The 21,649-nt window shown below is 32.8% G+C and overlaps 3 protein-coding genes across 3 annotated transcripts; all 3 read left to right on the top strand.

Moving 5' to 3' along the window:
* The first annotated feature begins 641 nt into the window (after nucleotides 1-641).
* On the top strand, nucleotides 642-3,605 carry LOC117115783 (procyclic form-specific polypeptide B-alpha-like). The gene is made up of 3 exons (XM_033259711.1): nucleotides 642-847; nucleotides 940-1,301; nucleotides 3,438-3,605. Exons 1-3 carry the CDS (start codon nucleotides 841-843, stop codon nucleotides 3,576-3,578), a joined length of 510 nt encoding a protein of 169 aa, XP_033115602.1. The 5' UTR covers nucleotides 642-840; the 3' UTR covers nucleotides 3,579-3,605.
* A 549-nt stretch (nucleotides 3,606-4,154) lies between these two features.
* LOC117115775 (probable serine/threonine-protein kinase roco5) lies at nucleotides 4,155-8,010 on the top strand. Its single transcript, XM_033259707.1, has 7 exons — nucleotides 4,155-4,347; nucleotides 5,425-5,514; nucleotides 5,654-5,842; nucleotides 5,933-6,178; nucleotides 6,409-6,576; nucleotides 7,000-7,293; nucleotides 7,936-8,010. Exons 1-7 carry the CDS (start codon nucleotides 4,294-4,296, stop codon nucleotides 8,008-8,010), a joined length of 1,116 nt encoding a protein of 371 aa, XP_033115598.1. The 5' UTR covers nucleotides 4,155-4,293.
* An 865-nt stretch (nucleotides 8,011-8,875) lies between these two features.
* Nucleotides 8,876-14,574, top strand: LOC117115779. The gene is made up of 5 exons (XM_033259708.1): nucleotides 8,876-9,068; nucleotides 9,933-9,983; nucleotides 11,765-12,118; nucleotides 12,881-13,204; nucleotides 13,898-14,574. The coding sequence occupies exons 1-5, from the start codon at nucleotides 8,879-8,881 to the stop codon at nucleotides 14,227-14,229; spliced, it is 1,251 nt and encodes a 416-aa protein (XP_033115599.1). The 5' UTR covers nucleotides 8,876-8,878; the 3' UTR covers nucleotides 14,230-14,574.
* Nucleotides 14,575-21,649: the final 7,075 nt, after the last annotated feature.

Here is a 21,649-nt window from a genome sequence, read left to right as displayed (position 1 = left end):
GTAGGCCTAGGTTAGGCCAAGCTAAGCCACCACATCGTTTTCTATGACAAATTATAAGTATCTTTATTATCTGTAACAACTACAAAGGGGTACAGTTTCTCAACATTTCAAAACATCAAAATTTTCAACTTGCAAATACTTAAACTTAAACCAACCAACCCCAGCCGAAATTTTACATCGAAATGAGCACAAATTCACTGGCTTTCCTATCATCAGTAAACAACTCTTTGGACAGTGTTATTGCAGCCACTCTATGGTCGGTTTTTTTGAAGAGCTTCACCAATTCACATTATGCAAATATGGCACTGGCTGTATAGAGAGGCTATTCAAATTTCTACCTGCACAACAAAATCGCCGTTTTTCGTGAATCGAACTGCTAAAAACATTGTACCTTATTTATATTTACATTACATAGGTTAACATATATAAATCAGTAACAATTACTGATTTTTATATTGTAAGACAGGACTGCTTAGTAATCTGTTTAGGGATGCTCCCCAGGAGGCTCCTTAATCCTGATAATCAAGGTTAGCTCTTATCTAATGTAAACATTGAAAAGGATGTGCTTAAACCCGAGTTATTCTATTTAACTCAGGTTTGCTTTAGATGAGATGTTTTCGTCATGGGAACCAGCGCCGATGTTAAAGCTGTAGCTAGCGGCGCCCCTGCCTTACCGCTCGGCCACTCGACTCAACCCACATACACAATTTGTAATGCTAAATTGTGTTAAACTGTTATTTCCACAGATTTAATGAAGCAGAACCATCAACCGATGGAATTGTTTTGACTACTGCTTTTCAAACTACTGATGTTGGTTGTAAGTGGAAAGAAACTGAGGACATGGATGGTAAGACAAGAAACAATATAACTTTAAATCCTTTTGTTATTTGTTATGACTTGAGCTTTGATGAATTTCACTGTTATTTTAAATCTTTATTGAGTGTGAACGGATTAAGCTGATATATGATAATGAATTAGAAGGTAGAGTTGCTGAGAAATTAAAACTGAAAGGTAATCAAACAGAGGGAGTTGAATCGACACCTCAACCAGCACTAGAACCAGCACCTCAACCAGAACCTTCACCTCTTCCAGCAGCAGAACCGGCACTTCAACCAGCACCAGAACCAGCACCTCAACCAGCACCAGAACCAGCACCTCAACCAGCACGTCTACCAGCACCTCTACCAGCACCAGCACCAGCACACATGCCTAAAAGAACGAGAACCCAGAAATTAATTAGGCGTGTGTTCTCTCCATTCAGCAAAAAAAGGAGAAAAAGAAAATCATCTATCACACTAGAGGTAAGACAACACGAGGCTGTATGTGTTTTTCACACATCATGAAACAAACTTAACTATAAAATGTGTTTTTATTTTATTTTATTTCAACAATATTTTACGAGGGTGGTCCATCCAGCTGGAGCTAAACATTAGGGAGCCTCAATACATAACACAAGTAACAAAGGAAATATAAATGGTTAACAAAGAAATTAAAATGATAGAATAATATTAAAAACCAAGTACCAAAGGAAAAGAAATCACAATATACATATTACATATATATATATTATATAAATAAAATTTAAAATAAAATCAAATTGACTAAAAAAAAATTAAAAGAAGAATAATAATGGCAAAATAAAGAAAATAACGAAGTTAAAATTCAAACAAATTAAAAAAATATATATATAAGTTTAGGGCCAGCCTGAAGAAAAAAAGAGAGAGAGATGTGATGGGTGGGGGGAGACAGAGGGAAAAAATATTATATATAAACCACGGAAAGAGAGAGATAGCTTTTGAGGTTACATTTAAAGGATGAGATGCTTGTAGAATTTCAGCTTTTTAAAGGGAGTGAGTTAAAAAGCGAGGGGGCATTGAAGCTGAAACAAAGTTTAAAAACAATTCTAAGCAGGGCCTAGGAATAAGGAGATCACCTAAACAAGAACTGCTTACGAAAATACAAACTAACAACAGAAGAATAGAAAAACTGAAAACAAAAAAACCAAAGGTACATCCAAATATACTGTACTGTAAACTTATCAAAATTATATTGAATTTATCCTTTTAAAAATTGTAAGAGTGGTGGTAATATTTTTTAATTTACAGTATACAACTCCACTCCTTAATCTTCATAATGATACTTGGTTTATGTATTAGTTTTATGTAAATGATTATTACATATTAAATATGAAAGTGATTACTTTAGCTATTGTCAATCCTTGGCAAACGTGCCTAAAATGAATATTATAACATGACCTGTATCATATTTTATATCTGGAGACTATATATAAACATATTCCAAATGAAGCTTCCAAAATGATTAACAAAATTAGTAGTCCTTTCTTTCATAATGCTGTGTTCTAAGTTTGAGTTGTAGGAAATACTACTCAGAATCAATTTAAATATTTCCTTCATACACATTTAAATTTATTGATATGTTATATAAAGGATTTAAAGCCATCACTTAACAAAACAAAATATTCCAAAAAAAGCAAAACTGTTTATCTGATGTGAGCTTCTAATTACTCAGTAGCATGAATCAATTGCTCCAATGATCATTAATATTAACTCAGTTAATTTATTTATTTACATTTTTTTGTTTTTGTTTTGTTTTGTTTTTTTTCTTTTTGGTGTTTTTTTTTTGTATCGTTATTTGGTCAGGGTGAGACAAGTTTTACTTCTAACCTTGATCTCAATGATGGTCACTATTATTTATTTTATTTCAGTTGTGTTTACTTACAGTATGTATAATTTATGTATCTGTATGTTGACCACTATGAATGAATGTACTTTTGAACTTGAACAGTAGTGCCATTCACATAGAACTTTGAGCAAGTTGGTGAAAAACTTTGAATCTTGTGCTAAGTTTGAATTTGTACCATTCAAATTTATAGCAAGATATCAATTAAAAAGGAAGTTAAGCACATCATCAATTAAAGTCAAATTTATTCCATATGAACTCTTGTAACAGTGGCACACAAAATTATGATAGGACATACTTAAAAAATAGAACAATATCAAAACATTTAGGGTATGAAAAAGTGTCAGAAAACACTGAGTAAACAAAAGCCAGACTCATTTTCCACAATTCTATTCAAATTCCTGTTTGGATATGTCTCACAGAGCACACCTTAACTTGGTATTTGAAGTAAAATTTATTAATTAAATATGCTAATTGTGTATTGAATATAATAGTAAATTATTCTATCATCATTTAATCATTTCATGATTAAGCTAACTTGCTCTAGTTTTATGTAAATGTAGCAGTTAATCAGGTAAATGTTTGTAACCTCCCTGTTACCTATATTTGGATTGTTTTATGTTTTTAGTTCACTTGATCTTGAGAATTTGTCCATGATTGAGCTGAAATGTCAATCCTTTATATTTTTGTATTCAACAATGTGTTATTAATTGTTTTATTTATATTTTTATACACAGTATGATTTGATGTCAGGACCAATAAAAACAGAACACAAAGAAGGTTGTTATTATTTAATCAATATTCAAAGAAATATACATAATTGGATATTTTATTCATATTTTTATCATATCTTTAACCATAATGATAATAAACCGTAATTGTTATTGTTACAACATTTGAAAGTGAGATCATAGATTAACTTTAATTTAAAAATATAATCTCTAAGATTATTCAAAGAAAATTGTTTAATAATTTTAACGCTGTTGCCATCATAGTAATATTATCATTACTTTCAAGTTTTATCCCCATTGTATGCTTTATATAATATATTTCAAAACAATCAAAACATTACCTCTAGCTCAGAGCCCAATGGGCTCAGAGCTCCAAAAGAGCTTTCTTTGTTTTTGTAGGTAGCTTTGATCATTAGAGTAAGAGTGCTTTGATCTTTTGTTTAAATCACGGCTATGTCACCTACTAGAGGTAATGTTTTGATTGGTTAACACTTTTGGTACTAGTGCATATAAGCTTGCTAATATGGATAATTTTTTCATTCCTGATGATGACATAATTAATGTCGAAATATTGAATCCCAACACGATGGCGTGTATTTCAATACTTGGAGTATGTATTATACTTTCTTATCTGAGATTAATCAGTGGACCTTTCGGTTTATGGATAAACTTATTGTCTGACTATTATTTTCAATACTGTGGTCATTACTTTCAAATTATTATCCTAATTATATTGTTACCAACCTTGCTAATATTTGAATTTATTTAATCAGTATCAAGCCAAGCACTTCCATCTGAAATTCAGGAAAGACTTGTTGATAGAATTACTGGAAAGACCTCACAGGCCATTGATAACAAAGATATGACTTATATCTGGGACTTTGCTGGCCAGCAGCTGTACTACATCACACATCGAGTAAGTACTTTAAGAATATTTATTATCTATGTTATGTAATGACACATGAGTTCAGGGAGGGACTTTCACAGATTTATGATTATGGCACCTCTAGATTGCTGGAAATGGCCCTCTCAGACGTAAATTTGAATATAATTTTCTTTTCTACCCTCCCCACTCCACCTACCCTTGAACCTGCCACTGATCTGGTTAATGAGATTTCTTAACACATTTACTTATATTTTGCTGGACATATACTGACTTCAATGATAAAATTGATAATAAAGCAATGAAAACATATAAAATTATGAATTTGTCGAAAGTAGTGCGGGAGGCCATTCTGATCTCTGGGAGACTCCCATAAGTTCTGGGAGTCTTGGGAACTCTCCTACAACACTGCTGCATTCCAACTTCGACAAAGTGGCATATGAACGTATGTGATTTCTAAAAAGGTACAAAATGTCATTGAAAGATAAATTTAGATCATCATGAATATAGAAAAGTAGTTCTAGATATTTCACCGTACATTCTCACATGTAAGACAAGGCTTCAAAAAGCAAATTAACATCGAAAAACAGGGGGTCATCTTATATACACGACATACAAAGTAATAGATTTTTGAAATCATGTTTGTCTTACTGTATATGCAAGGAGGCATAAAAAATGTTTATACCTCCTTGCTGTATGTGAGGATCATCCGCAACATGCCAATTCACTACTGCAGTGAACCTAATAAATGTTAGCATGAATGAACGTAATTTGATTAAAAGCCCATAAAATTGTATTATTTTGAAAATTAGCCTAAATTTTGTCTCCGTTTGTAGTCAGCAGATGCAGAATAAAGACCATAAAGAGCAGATAAAAAATTATGGATTCCATCATTGAAACAGGGGGTCATCTTATCCGCCCAAAATACAGAAAATCGTCGAAACAGCTACTCAAACTTGGGGTTGTTTCATATGCGGGTTGCCTTATAGGCCTCAATGATAAAATTGGTAAACTGAATCGTTAAATTTAATAATTAAAAGATAATCTAGATCATCAATTAACTTAATTATTATGTGTTAACTTTTTATCAATTATCACATTTTATTTTAGATATTCTTAACAAGCGAAGCAGTGTATGTGGTTTTGTTCAATTTGCTGGAAAGTATGTACGACAAAGGGAAGAAAAGAATCCATAAGGGGGTAAGTCTACCAATTCTTATCATTTTACTATAATGAAATATTTACGAAACAGATTTCATGTATATGTCTTAATGACATTGTTGAGTTCTGAATGTCATTCATGCTTGATAAATATTTTGTCATTTTCTTTACTGTTCAGGACAAAAATGTGATGACATACGATATGACAAATATACAGATCATCAAATACTGGATGAGGTTGATATTTACGTACGCTGTCCCAGTTGAGTCACTGCAGCAGCAGCTACAAACCAAGAAACCTCAAATTGCAGTAGTTGGTACCCACAGTGAGAGCCTACCTGGGACCGATGAAGACAAGAACAAGAAGGTAAAAAGTAATCTGAACTTAAGGACATACAGTAGTTTATTAATTATTAACAATTTGAACAATGTGTAATGCTTGTATATAATTATTCAGATTGAAGAACAGTTTGCAATAATATTTGAAGAAATCAAAGGCACTCCTTATGAATGTCACGTGGTGAGGAAAATGTATGCCATCGACAACAAGTTTCCAACACAAAGCAAAATGCTGACAACACTTAAACAAGATGTTGGTAGATTTCTGAAAGCAATGCCCAAAACCATCCCACTGAAATGGCTTGAATTCCAGTATATTTTGCAGGAGAATGGTAGGACAACACTGCGAATGAGTTATTCTAAGGTATGTAATCATTGCCTAAAATGTTTATAAACATTAGAAAGAATTGTTTAATACTTAACCCCAACTCCTTCCATGTCCCCCATCCAAAAGACCCTCCATTTAGTATCCATCCAAGAAAAATGCATCTTAATTTCCCCAAACTTACTCTTTTAATGGTTGGCAATAGTGTTCTATTTACACTTCCACATTTTATTTTTAATAATATTATACATTTTGAAATATATGTTAAGGTCTGTGAAGTCGCCACTAGCTGTGGAATTTCCGTGAAGAATCTGATCCACACCCTCAACTACCTACATGATCTTGGAATCATTTTTGAGATTAGCAAAGATGAATCTAGCTTTGAGGTCTTCTTGGAGTTAATGAAGCAGTTTGGACTGCTCTGTGAGAAAATCAAGGTATTGCTTTTTTTCTTTTGTGTTTTTTCTGTTGGCAAATACTTGGAGAGTTCAGATAGTCACTAGCCATTCAGCTATAGTAGTTAATGATAAATTGACCTGCCCCTCAACTAACTTAATATACAGTGCAATCAATCCTAATACGAATCTATTAAAAAATAAATTAATATAGATTTTTTTTAAAGGCAAAGAAATGCAGACATAAATGGTGACTTATTCCATCTTTTCATTGTAAAATGAAATTCAGCAAATTATTTACAAAAAAAAGAGAGTTTAAATTATTTTAAGAATGTTAATCTTACTCTACCTCACATGCCATTTGGATTGCAGAACATTTGATTATTTAAAAAACTGGTAATGTAAGATGTACATTTTTCTGGTATTTTCTATCTTTTTATTGAATTCATTTGTTTTTTTCACAAGAATCAGGAAAGCAAACATCGCTCGTTTTTTGTTCCCTGTCGATTGAAACGGAGCAAAGACAATGTGTCTATTGAACATGATACAGCTCAGATGGTATCTATCTATATGGCCTCCGAGGATTTCATCCCTGATAGTGTCTTCCATCCTCTGGTTGTGAGCTTGATTGGAATGGTACAAGACATGGGCTACACAGCCATGCTGCAATTATTTAGCAACTATGCTAACATCCACCTAGGACTTGAACACACTCTCAGCTTAGGACCAGTAGTCATTAATAACAAGCCCTCATTGAAGGTAAGATGTTAAGAGATGTCATTTAGTTACTAACCATTGGAGTGATAGGCAATGAAGTGAAAATCAAAATCAAGACAAGAGTGATAAAAGTAAAAGTATCTTTCTAAGAGTTATTTGAATGTCACACACTTGTATGGTTTTTAATTGTTGTTATTGTAATGAATAGAAAAAAATTGTTACGGTAACAGCTGAGAGATAGGTGAATAAGGAATAATGCTCCTTACTTTATTCTTACAAAAGTAGTGTTAGGAGGGTATTACAGGACAGATCCAGGTGACATGTTCCTCCCACCAACCAAAAAAAAAAAAAAAATGAAAAAGAGTAAAGTTAGAGGAGAAAGAGCCCATGATACGCCAAAACAGCTATTTTTATATTCAGATTCCATGTACCATTGTCAAGCATTTATAGACAAAAATTCAACACCATCCCCAACTCCCTTCCCCTGCTCAGTGCTTCACATTTTGCATGCCCCCACACAAACTGTTTTTGTTGGATCCATGATTTACAAAAAAAAAAAAGTGGCAAGTAGCTTGCAGTTGAATTAGGATAAAATTTAAATAAAGGATTTGATTGTTCACTTAATGTATTGATATATTTCGGGCATGCATGGAATTATTGATTGATTTAATGTTTGTATTTTAGCTGGAAATATTACGGGTGCCTATCATTCAGGAGGATGGTACCATAAGAGACATCCTAGAGTCTGTATGCAGGTAATCTAGTTTGATATTTGAAATCTTGCAATTGAAATAGCTGTAAAATTACACACAGCAATGGTGATGTTCATTATTAGTGATATTACCTGGAGATAATCATAAGTAGATTTATCTGGGTAGAGTGTATGAGTAATATATATTCTACTGTGCTTGGATGAACATAGTACAAGTGCAATCCAAATATTTAATATACAGATATGCTTTTTTGTGATCTGGACAGCTAGTAGTGTATTGTCTGTTTTCTGTTTATTTATATATTTTGTTGGAACTTTATTTAATGACAGATAATGTGTTGTCTGTTTTCTTGTTTATTTATATATTTGTTGGGACTTTATTTAATGAGGATAGCCTGTGCAGCCCACCATTAATGGAAAGCTAATATTTAGAGATCCTCAGCAAACAAATTTAAAATACACAGAAAAAGTAGAAGAAATATACTGACAAAATGAAGAATAAGTTTGAAAAAGACATTTCCATATGAAACATTAAACCAATAAAAAGATGAATTCTTATAATAACATAATAAAAAAATGTATACAACTTTTAAAAATAAAACAATTTTGATAATAATGGAAGAAAATTGGCCAAAGAGAATGGTAATGACTATAATATTGATGACGATATAAATAGCAAAAATTCTGATGGCAAAAGCAACAGCACTATTGCGTCATTGTTTCATTGAGCATCATGAAATCAATTAAATCATATAAAATCTAACAATTCAAAATTGAAATCATAAATCATTTTTTGGTGGTGCTTCTCTAATATAGTATGATTCATTTTCTTATATTTTTGTAATGTTTTCAACTTTAATTTTTATTTTGTATTAAAAATCTTCATTTAAGGTGTTAGAGTTTCTGAAGAAAGAAATGAAAGTACTGACGTCTGGAATGAAGCACACACGTTATAAGTTCCGTGTCCTGTGCTGGGTAAACTTGCAAGAAATGCACTTCCACGATTTAGAAGAGTGTCTGGAAAATGACTGTATCCTATGTGGGAAGGTATTGATAACCACAGCCAAACTTCAGAGAATGTTCAAGAATAGGCAACTAGTGACAGGTAAATCAAGCATTTTTTTTTAAATCAAAAACAAATACATACACAAACTGTGCACACCTATAATAATAATAATAATAATAATAATAATAATAACATATTTATACACTAAAAGTCTGTCTTGCTAGATCTTGTTGACTGAACGCTGGTCAATACAGTTAATACAAGAGGCGATCTTGACTACATGGTCTAGATCTTTTTTATTTTTCTACGATGAGCCGCTGTACCATACAATTATTGAGAGGGTTAAAACATATTTTAATAAAGTTTTTCATATTTTTCTTTTAATAATAATTTATAATTTACATTTTCAAATTTTCAAATTACTCCTTGGAAATCATTGTTTCATTATTGAATCTGTACCTGGATTGGTACTCATCAGTGCAAAGCAAAGAGGGGAAAGCATTATCCAGTAATAAGAGATGGACATAAAAATCGTCAGAGGGCCAAAGTGAATATACATTCATTTACTACTAGTACTTTTACCTTAATGCCAGTTTTGATTTGATTTTATTTGATATCATAAAGTTATAATTTCATTGATAACCCTCAAAATCCTAACACAGATTTATTTCCAGAGGGGTTCCATTTTATTATTACTTTTTCAGGTTATTATCGGTCCATTCCAACACAGGGTTTTTTAGCCAAAGAGGGTTGGCTGCACACATAGCTTTTTAATATATATTCGAGGGCAGCAAGAAAATCGTAAGCAGTATATGACCCATGCCCACCTGTGATATAGTATAAATACACCATTGATTTATATAAACTGATTTGATCCTGATCCAATATTTGATGGTGATAGACAGCAGTCAGTTTTAATAATTTGATTTTTTATTTATGGTTTTAACAATTTATTTGTTGTAGATTCTCCAATGCAATTAGCAGGTTCCAGTGTTACTGAAACAGCGCCACCAGGTTAGTGTTTTAGATGTTATCAGGGTTCGTACGCGTCCTTAAATTCCTTGAATGTCCTGAAAAACAAATGAGCATTTTCCAGTACTGGAAAGCTAGTCCTGGAAATTATGATTGCCCTTTTATGTCCTGGAAATTTGACCATTTACCATCCAGTACTGCAGGTTGCCTAGTAACGGTAGGCCGAGTAGGCTCCCATGATATTATTGGAAAAGTGTGTCAAGTCTTTGTACGCCACAAATTCAGGAATATTGAAGACAGAAAGAATGTCAAATGCTGAATGTGGCAGTGGTTCAGACAAACTTCTGCGATTCAGTGAATGGAGTTGTTTGCCTATATTTTAGTAAAGCGGTGCTTTCCTAATAGTCTTGTATACTGATATGTTTGCATGTAATTTTAATTAAGACATTGATGGAATTATTAACTTTGTTGATATCTGCTATGGTGTTTTTATTTGCTTTCTGTGTCTTATAAACAGTAATATTAAACTTAAACTTCAGTTCAACATGTCATGTCGCTCATGCTCAGCCCTGTAAATGGCTTTGTGTAATTCATCACTAGAGGTGCACACTTGTTCTGCACCAATGGACATGTTTTGGCCCTATCCAGTGCAAGTGCCAGGCAGTTAAGTAACAATTAATGTAACCATGGGAACGTGTACTTCTACAGTTATTTTCTTACACCATATGGCGTTTGTGTTTAAAGGCATTTATATTTAAAAGTCCTTGATTTTAGAGCAAGGTATTTCGTTAATTATGTTTCTGAAATTTACAAAATCATTGAAAAAACAATGCCGGTTGGCAGCCTATCAGTGCCGGTAGGATGGTGAGAACCCTGTTTTACATTAACATTTGCTGTATAGTAGATTATAAAAGTTTATGTATGCCTACAGCATTATAAATGTCCAAATACAATTAACAACTAAGGCCTAATAATAATAGACCTAATATCAATAATAATTATAGTCCCAATACAGTAGTATGAATAATAAAAAATAATAATATAGCAGTATGATGATGTGTAGAGAACTATTAGAGCATAACCATTAATTAGATTAATTAATAATACGGTACATCATTAGTTGGTACAAGTTTAAACATGTATAAACACCTAAATATATGAAATAAAATAATTTAACGTCCCCAACGTACACTCATCGAAGAAGGCTATTTTGTTTACTATATATCCATATTATGTCAACTTCACCACAGCTGAGACAGTTAACATTCGCTGAACAACAACCCTGGACAGGCGTGTAATCCACCCCGCAGCACCACTGAGTTATTTTGGTGTCGGTGCCACAAAAGGCACTGACACGTTTAAGGGATAAGATAAGACCATTGTTGTACGTTTACATTTGTGTTACTTATCAGAGTATTTTACTCCAGTTCAATTGTAGGTGAACCTCTCTGCCTAATAATTTACCTTTACTTTTCTATACTTGTGGGAATGAATTCATTTGCTTACCAACAAATTTTTACATGTTTGACAAAAATATAATTTCCCATGAGGGTGAAATTTGTAAAATTTGACCTGGAATGTCTTGGAAATTTGCTTGTTTAAAAGTGTACGAACAATGTGTTGTTACTACAGTATTTTGTGTTTCATGAAATTATCTAGATTTTAAAAAGAGATATACTGGCCTACAGCATTTATTATTATTATTATTATTATAATTATTTTTTAATTTATTGATTTATTATAGATATTATATTATTTTTATTACAGTAATATTATTATTCCAATTGTTTTATTGTATCTGGTCTACTTTAATTTTCACTTAGATGAACATCTTGGTTATCTGGAAGATAAGCACCTGGCTCTTATCGCCAAAGACATGGGACGGGAATGTAAACAACTGGGTGTCAGGCTGGGTCTCAGTTGGAACAGGATTCAACAAATATGGAATGATAACAGACGATTCGACTCCATAATGGATATGCTTACAGAATGGAGGAAACAACAGAACTACGAGACAAATCAAGTGGAGATAATGTGCAGAGTTTTGAAGGAGCAAGGACTCACAGAGCTTGCTAACAAAATCTTTGGCTCTCAAATGTCAGAGGTTAAAGAATCCAGTGTAAATGCAGGTGAAGATACCAGGGGCAGATTACCCACAACACACCATGAATATGATGGTTAGTAATGCACTATTCATGATAAAATATTTATTTAATTAACATTATCTAAAATACAGTCAGTCACACCATATCACAATATGGACAATGACAAAAACCCGTATTTTTAGCTTTAATTAAAATGAGGAAAACATTTTCTGGCCAGGTAATGAGTGTGCTGCATATAACAGAGAGCAGCTTAGCTCAGTCGGCTAATCTGATGGTAGCCGCTTTGTGTGCGCTGAACCGTGGAGATCTCTAGGTCCCCGGTTCAATTCCCATCGCTGCCTCTCCTTGTGTTTCAGCTAGAGGGCTGAAATACAAGTTACAAAAGCGCACCGTTTAAGTTGTTGGTTCCGTGTTCATTATGGCCCATGTGCACGTTAAATAACGCAGTACACTATTCGGAAAAGAGGATGGGATTGTCTCGCGATGTACTGCCCAATCACCTCCAGTAGGACCCCACTGGAAATAAGTCTTCTGCCAGACTTTCGTGGGCTATCCTTGGTGTTTACACCGAATAAATCAAATCCAAAAAAAATTAAAAAATCCAAAAAAACATTCCTACATTCTTTACATTTGTGGAAGGTTTCCGTGGCAAAGTATTAATAACAAAATAATTCTTTAGCATATAACTTTAAATGCCTGCTAATGGAATTTACAGATTATTGTAGTAAATCTTCATTAGGTCTGAAAACCTATTTGTTGATACTTTTAAATAGTGACTTGGATTTACCATTAATAAATCTTCCAATTTCTTTCATTTCCTTATTGATCAACCAGCATCCCTTGATGACAAAGACCTGCTGTTCATTTGTGAAGGTCTGCCCTCTGATTGGAGGAGACTAGGAGTGCGACTTGGACTTGAGTGGAACAAGATTAATGGCATAGCAGACAACAACACACTGAAAGATGGCGTCATGGAAACCCTGGTGACTTGGAGAGATGGTCAATCAACAAACCAAATGCCAATCATGCTCAACGCATTGAGAGAACAGGGACTTGTTCAACTTGCGGAACGATTGTGTGAAAGGCGTGGCTACAAAGATGACCATGACGCTGCTGCAAATCAACCTCAAGTTTCAACAGAACATAGACTAGTAGGAGGTTGGTGAAAACATGAGGCAAAAGTCCCCGTTAGCAGAAATGGTCCATAGTGAGCTGTCTGATAGTTGAGAGTGAGCTGTCAAATGGTCCAGAGAGAGCTGCTAGCAGCTCCATAACTTAACTTTAATTGGTTTTAAGAATGTCCATTGGGAGTTAACAAGAGAGTCCTGGCCAGCAACATATAGCCATTGGAATGTAAACAAGAAACCTATTCCAATCACTCACTTCATCTCATGGGCGTGGCAATAAATAATTTAAGAACCCATCGCTATTCAACAAACCAGCAGGATTTATAACCCAGGTTTTTTCCAAAAGCCGGTGCCATGGACCAGTTCTGTTAATGGCCAAAAATGCAGCATGAAAAATTCCTACTTCCTTAGCATAGACCTTCAAATTGCCTGCTAACAATAGGTTAATTTATGGTTGGAACTGCACTTGCTCATATCCAAGGTCAGCCGAGGTCAATCAACATAATATTATGTTGTGTGTTTATATCGATTGATTTTGATAGGAGCATGTACGGTTGTAACAATAAATTAGCTTATTTTATTGTAGTAAAATGTCAACAGATCTGTGAAAACTTATTTGTTGGTGCTTTAAAATAATGGATTGGATTTTCTAAATGTTTCCGTATTTTATCAGAAATCATAATTAAATCTTTTAATTTCTTTCATATCGTCATTAATTAACCAGCATCCCTTGATGACCAAGACCTGCTGTTCATCTGTGAAGATCTGGGCTCTGATTGGAGGAGGCTAGGAGTGCGACTTGGACTTGAATGGAACAAGATTAATGTCATAGCAGACAACAACACACTGAAAGATGGCATCATGGAAACCCTGGTGACTTGGAGAGATGGCCAATCAATGAACCAAATGCCAATCATGCTCAACGCGTTGAAAGAACAGGGACTTGTACAAGTTGCGGAACGATTGTGTAAAAGGCGTGGCTACAAAGACGACCTCGACGCTGCTGCAAATCAACCTAAACTTTCAACACAACATAGACTAGTAGGAGGTTGGTGAATATCAATTTGATACAAAATATTAAACATTATTTTATTATTATTTACATAACACAACTGCAAATTTCCTGAAGAATGGTGGATGAATTTCCCGGAGCAAAATTTCACTAATGTTTGGTTCAAGATCTTTTCGTCTATTGATGAAATCGTGTGATCAACAACTAAAAGTACCCCACCATCCTGACGATTAATTCTGTGCCTACAGTGTATGGTGTAACTGTCATGTAACATTTCAACATCTGCTACATCCGAATTAAGCCAAGTCTCGGTAACAGCAATCAGATGTGGTTTTAAGAGCGAGTCAAACATTTGAATTGAGCAAGCTTGTTTTTTTCAGCATTAACAGACTTGAGGTTCAATGCATTTAAAAGTACTGTGCTTAGGTTTCATCTTTTATGGGGATTATATGCTATCTTTCAAAAAAGCCATTATTTTTTTTATTTACTGTACTTTTAACATGTATCCAGGATATTTTATTATTTATTTTTACCCAAAGGAGAGATGAAGGGTATGGGAATATTATGCGTTATGTGTGTGTGTGTGTGTGTTTGATGTGGTGTGTGTGTGTGTGTGTCCTCTTCCGGGTGCATAACTCAAAAGCTACTGGATCAATTTACATCAACTTTTCCACAAGGACAATATATGATAAGACTTTTTTTTTATACATTGTTTCGCAAACTTTTTTTTTTTTCGTCACAGGAGGGCGGGTAAAAAATAAAATTTAGTTTTCTTTATTTAGCAAGTAGTTTTGCAAAAAACATGTAAATGGAGGAGAAAATAGAAATAAAATTATTGGTAAATGTAAACAGTGTAGTAATGTGATGATTTTTGAAATTTATAAACAGTAGTCAGGAAGAAATATACATACATATTTTATATTGCATAATACCATGCAAGGAAAGAAGCGGTCCGACTGCTGTGCTAATAATGACACAAGATTTAATATGATATATAGGGAGTAAATGATAATATCTGTCTCTTATACACATCTAGATGTGTATAAGAGACAGCATACTACCAACATGCATAAAGAACTTGAAAGAACTTGAATCAATGAATTAGTGATACATGTACTGTACCTATCGGGTATGGACTAAACAGAGATTGTGGCATTAACAAAATAATATTGTGAAAATATTTGAGAACAATTTACCAAATACCAGATATATCATTACTATTGCGTACATTAACAATAGTCTGCATGGCCCATTTGATGTCATGTTGTCTTGACACAACAAACAACAATGCAGTTTATTGTTTTATGAATTGCTATCAAAACGAACAAACAATTGCTATCAAAACGAACAAACGATTTTTAATACGATATCAGGCTACACCGAAAAGCAGAAAAAGGCTAAGCTTACTGAGAAAAATAAAGTTGAAATAAATGTGCAGGGCTTGGAAGAAGCAAGAACTCAGAAAACTTGCTAACAAGGACTTCAGCTCAGAGTTATCAGAAGATCAACCATCCAGTTTAAAAGCAGTTAGAGTACTTGCTAGTGGACGATTACATCAAGTGCACCAGTAATGCAAAGGTTGGTAATATGATATGATATGTTAAATGTAAAGTAGCAGAATAACCCATAACTTGCAATGTCATTGTGCTGAAGTGCATATGGGCGTTATTTGTGACTGTTTAGCCATCGTAGATTGGTAGTAGGTTCATGTTTTCATCATTCCACAAAGGCAAGGGATGAAATAAAGCATAGCATCGGGGTAACCCCATACTGTTCTAAAAAATGCAGTGTTTCTTTAAAGTGAACACAAGCCAATACAGTGGACCTCTGGTTTTCATTCCATATTTGAGAAAACTTGGTGCTACCAACTGAACCCTGGGCAAGGAGTGACCCATCCAGCACCAATGTTAAGGCTGTACTTAGCAAAGCCCCTGCTTTACCACTCAGTCACTCAACTTGTCTATTATTATTTAAATGTATTTTTTAAATGAAATTTTTAGAATGTTTCATGTTGGAACATCAGATCGATACTGTATTACGATACGTCCTCAGTATCGCTTTCAATTGATTCCGTCATCTGTTTTCTGTTTACATAGATTTCGCTTTTTCAAAATATTCCCAATAAAATGGTGTATAGACAGGACACATTTTACTAACCTTTGTATTGGCCGAACTGTGAAGTCCACAATGTTCTGAAAGTGTTTTAATATTGATGTCTTTTCTTTTCGTTTAGGATTCTTATGAGACATTGATATGCAATTCATTGCAGAGGAGCTTTTAAAGGATTGGAAATCCTATGGCATCATCATTGGTCTAAAGAAACCTGAAATATAAAGATGAGCTGGACTTTTCACCACCAACTGTGGATGCAAGGTTGGAAATGCTGGTTATGTGGCGAGAAAGGCAAAACACTGAAGTAAACTACCTTGTAAAGATGAGTGATGTATTGGAAAAACTTAGAAAAAAGGCAGTCGTTAAAAAACTACGGAAGTACTACCAGGAAACTCATAAAGAATAATGACAGAACATAGCTACACATTGGTACTGACAATTTCAAAAGACAAATAGACATTGATTAGGCCAGGGATAAATTCCCCCACCCGCACCACTGCGATTACAACACTCAATAGAGTTTAATGCCACAGTGTATCATAGGGCAAATAATGACACAAGATTTAATATGATATATAGGGAGTAAATGATAATATACAGTATATATAGAAAATACATAATTTAATATTGTACATTTCCTGCCCCCACCACTGCGATTACGACACTCAATAGAGTTTAATGCCACAGTGTATCATATGGCAAATAATGACATGATGATTTGATATGTTATATAGGAAGTAAATGATAATATAATACAGTATATATAGGAAATACATAATTTAATATTGTACATTTGGTAAATATAAGAGTATTATACAAATATATACTGTGCTTTTATATTCTTTAAACATAGAATGTATTTTTGGGACAGCCAAGTTGCTTTACATTAATTATATGATACATTTTGTTTTTATATCACAACAATGCATTTATAATAATAATAATTATATGTTAGACTTACATAGCATTTAACACCACAAGGTTTCTAAGCGCTTTACATTATATATATAATGCAATTATACATAATAATAAACACTTTCTCATATTTATATAAAGATAGTATATTTTTTTAACCAGCTAAATAAGCTAATTTTGATACTGAAAGGCCAAACAAGTTTTTTTAAATAAGATTTTTAAAAATATTTTAGAATGTCATATCTTAAGAATTAAGAAAAATACCTTCATTTATTGAAATATTTTGGTTACATGTTTGAGGGCGTTGTTTATTATGCCTGGGCCAAAGTTTTGTAATTATGAGATGATACTTCAAACACCAGCTCAAATTTGCCGCATGGGAAATCGCAAGAAAAATAGATGTGCAGAATCGTAATTACTGCATAATACATTGTTTATATATTAAGATTAGGTCAAGGCCTAATATTTGGCAAAATCTGTGTGGAAAATCAACCATTATTTTCCGAAAATATATATTTAATTGATATTTATATATTTTTATATAATAAAGGCCTATATTTAAACACTTTGTTTCATTTTTCATATAGCCTTTTTAGGGAGACGGGCAGTCCATTGTCCCGGGCGTGGAGAGCATGTCCCCAGCAAGAGCACAATTGGCGTGGTCGGGCGTCGCGCCTTCTTCGTGAACATTCTGGTAGCTAACAGTTTAATATCGTTATTATTATTGCAAACAATAGATCGACTTATAAATAGAACAGAAATCATTAGGAAAACATATAATTGCAAACAATTATTTTTCAAATTTTTCATTTCATTTCATTTTATTCAAGAATTAAAATCACAAATTTCTTAATACAAACAAAAACCAACAACAAGTAAATTAATGATTATGAACAATGGTAACCCAAGAAAATATTTAAAAAACTTATTTCCACTGTGGCCCCTTAGACAAACAATTTCCCCGCATAAAATGAACATAAAACAATTAACAACAATAATGTCTATATAAAATAATTAACACATTAAAATAAGACATTAAAAACACAACTATAATAAGAACTGATGTATGGGCAAGGTAATGATATCTTTTAGGCCTGTTTGTAATCACATTTAAAGATGTGTATAAGAGACAGGGTCATATCCTTGTCCCTTTTTCAAACTATAAAGGTACATAAACATTGTTGATATCACAAATGCTTGCCTTGTTAGTTATTGTATGTATAGTATTTTCAAGATTATTTTATTAATAATTCTTTATTTGTCCTCATTCTAATTGGAAAATTTACCCCTGGGGACCAGCGTGGCCTGACTTGTATTATTTTTTGAAATGGTCGATTTGAATTTTTTATCATTTTTATCTATTGAGGTTTTTCTTTCCGTCTATCCAATTTGTCAATTACATAATTAGGTTTTATTTCTGCAAAATGCAAGTTTTTAAATAAAATGTAAATTGGTAAATTGATTGATGAATTAATGATTATTATTGTGTTGTATGTGTTGGTGTTTTTTTTTTTAACTGTGTTGCTAGCCAATCTGTAGATATGAGGGAGCATTTTTGAGGGACGTTTATACTTGCCCGGTTAGGCTAGCAGGGGTTGTACCACAGGGGCCAGGATGTGAGGACTCCCCCCTCCCCTCACTACCCTTCGAGAAGCAAAAGGCACCATTAGTCGCAGGAAATTTTATTGTTCAACTCTTAATCTGATTAAATAAGGTTTTTAAATCCATAGCCATACTTTCCAGGGATTTGGAGGGATTTTTTGTTTGGCGTTCATTCAAATCACCCCTATAGACGACTTTAACAGAAATGTACATAGAGATATTGACATTAAAAATCGTTCTGCAAGTATCGTTTTTTAAACACATGCCAACAACTTGTTAAAAAAACATATACCGTTAACGAATTCACTTGAATAAACACCGTGATTTGAATAAACTTCCCTTCTAAAAAGGCCTCTAAAAAATCCCCCTCTATAGCCTCATTTGGAATAAATGGATGATGGTGATGATGTTGACAATCATGATGATTACGATGATAATGATGGTGATGATGTTGACAATCATGATGATTACAATGATGATGATGATGATGGTGGGCCAGCATTTGTTTTCACTTCTGGTGCAATACCATGGTATATATTAAATATAACGATTTAGTTGTATTGCTTTAAATGATATTCAACATTTAGAAAGCCTACTAAATAAAGATTTTTAAAAAATAAGATGATATCTTTGACCTTTACCCAGATATTTTGTTTTGTGCACGCTAAATTCTGATTACATTTGATTTAAGAATACCATTACGAGGCCGTAAGAAGTGGTTTGGCTTGTCCGGTTTTTGCCGGACCAATATTTCACCAATGTCGTTTGTATGCCAAAATTGTCCCTTTGACGCAACATTTTATTAAAAAAAATTAGAGTATGGCCTGATTGAAAGCTTAACTCTCAAGCATCCATCCGGTTCTCCTCCATGCCTACACTATGTCTGCACACACCCACCCACCCACAACCACACACACACACACACACACACACACACCCACATCCACACACACACCCACACGAAAAAGATATTATAAGGCCAGGCTCCGGAGTAAAAATTTGTTTTGATATGTTGTGCAACTGAATTTACTAAGCCACAAAAGGAATATTTGAAGAAATTGGAATATTTCAAAAATGTGGAAAAGAGTAAAAGGGTGTTAGTTAATAGTTACACCCCTCCCCCATGTGATATTAAGAATTTGTATTCATTCACATGAATTGCCACATTTCAAAAACGAATACAAGATAAATCAAGCAAATACACATGGCAATTAGGAGGTTAAAAATAAGATTTCTCTTATCACATTTAACCCCTTTTACAATAGTAGTACAAAAAATATATAAAACATATTATATGTTTTATAAATAAAATATTATCAACTGACTGCTAGAAGGAATTGCAGCTTGGTCATGAATAATAATAATAATAATAATAATAATAATAATAATAATAATAATAATAAATAATAACTATAGTAATAATAATAATAGTAATAATAATAATAATAATAATAGTAATAATAATAATAATAAATAATAATAATAAATAATAATAATAATAATAAATACAGTAATAATAATAATAATAATGATAATAATAATAATAATAATAATAATAATAATAATAATAATAATAATAATAAAATTAGACCTACTGTATTCAAAAAATTTTTTTCAAGTGAATTGAATAAGAATAAAAATCATCCAGCAATATACTCTTCAAGTAAATGTTTTTTAAGCATTGTATTAAAATGTTTTCTTCAACTATTTTGCGAATATCGAGGAAGTTGATTCTAATGCCTATGATTGATGACATAATTTGTTTAAAATAAAATAATGTGGGTTCAATCACTGAGCATTGGGGTACCGTTTACTCCACAAATAATAGATAACTCATCAGCTACACAATGATTTAAAGAGGCAAGTTGCGTTCTAATCATAAGGTAGGCCTACTGTAATTAGAAATCCAAATTATAGCTTTACATCTAATTACCATAATGACCCAGGTCATAGCTTTACATCTAATTACCATAATGACTCAGGTCATAAAAAGAAATTCAAATGATATACACAGAACAATGTTAAACTTTCACTATTTTTCATCTTTTAATTATCACCATAAAATACATGCCCAGCTACATCATTATAAATAGCTTATGTTCTTTAATTGTTGGCATGTAGGCCAATTCAGGGGCTGTCTCTTATACACATCTAGATGTGTATAAGAGACAGGTGTTTGGAGAGCCACTTGACAGTATTTTAGTATACTTTTGGTTATCCTGTCTTCCTGAGTTTGAAACTGTTTTGTGTGTTGAGACAAAATAAACGAAATGATTGAAATAAAAAAAATCAATTGAAATTTAAAAAATCAATTATGTTTCAGCATATTCGTTAAACCAGGGAACAGTGCACGGATTAGGCGAAATTGACTACTAAAGCAAGTGAAAAAAGAATTTTAATATATTAAAATATATAAATAGGCCTATATAAATATTATATATATTTAATTGATATTTATATATTTTTATATAATAAAGGCCTATATTTAAACACTTTGTTTCATTTTTCATATAGCCTTTTTAGGGAGGCGGGCAGTCCATTGTCCCGGGCGTGGAGAGCATGTCCCCAGCATGAGCACAATTGGCGTGGTCGGGCGTCGCGCCTTCTTCGTGAACATTCTGGTAGCTAACAGTTTAATATCGTTATTATTTTTGCAAACAATAGATCGACTTATAAATAGAACAGAAATCATTAGGAAAACATATAATTGCAAACAATTATTTTTCAAATTTTTCATTTCATTTCATTTTATTCAAGAATTAAAATCACAAATTTCTTAATACAAACAAAAACCAACAAGTAAATTAATGATTATGAACAATGGTAACCCAAGAA

Source organism: Anneissia japonica, unplaced genomic scaffold, assembly GCF_011630105.1.
Source record: "Anneissia japonica isolate Jap-2015-1 unplaced genomic scaffold, ASM1163010v1 scaffold1455_len155807_cov116, whole genome shotgun sequence".
Lineage (NCBI taxonomy): Eukaryota > Metazoa > Echinodermata > Crinoidea > Comatulida > Comatulidae > Anneissia > Anneissia japonica.
This window is presented reverse-complemented; position numbering and strand designations above follow the sequence as displayed.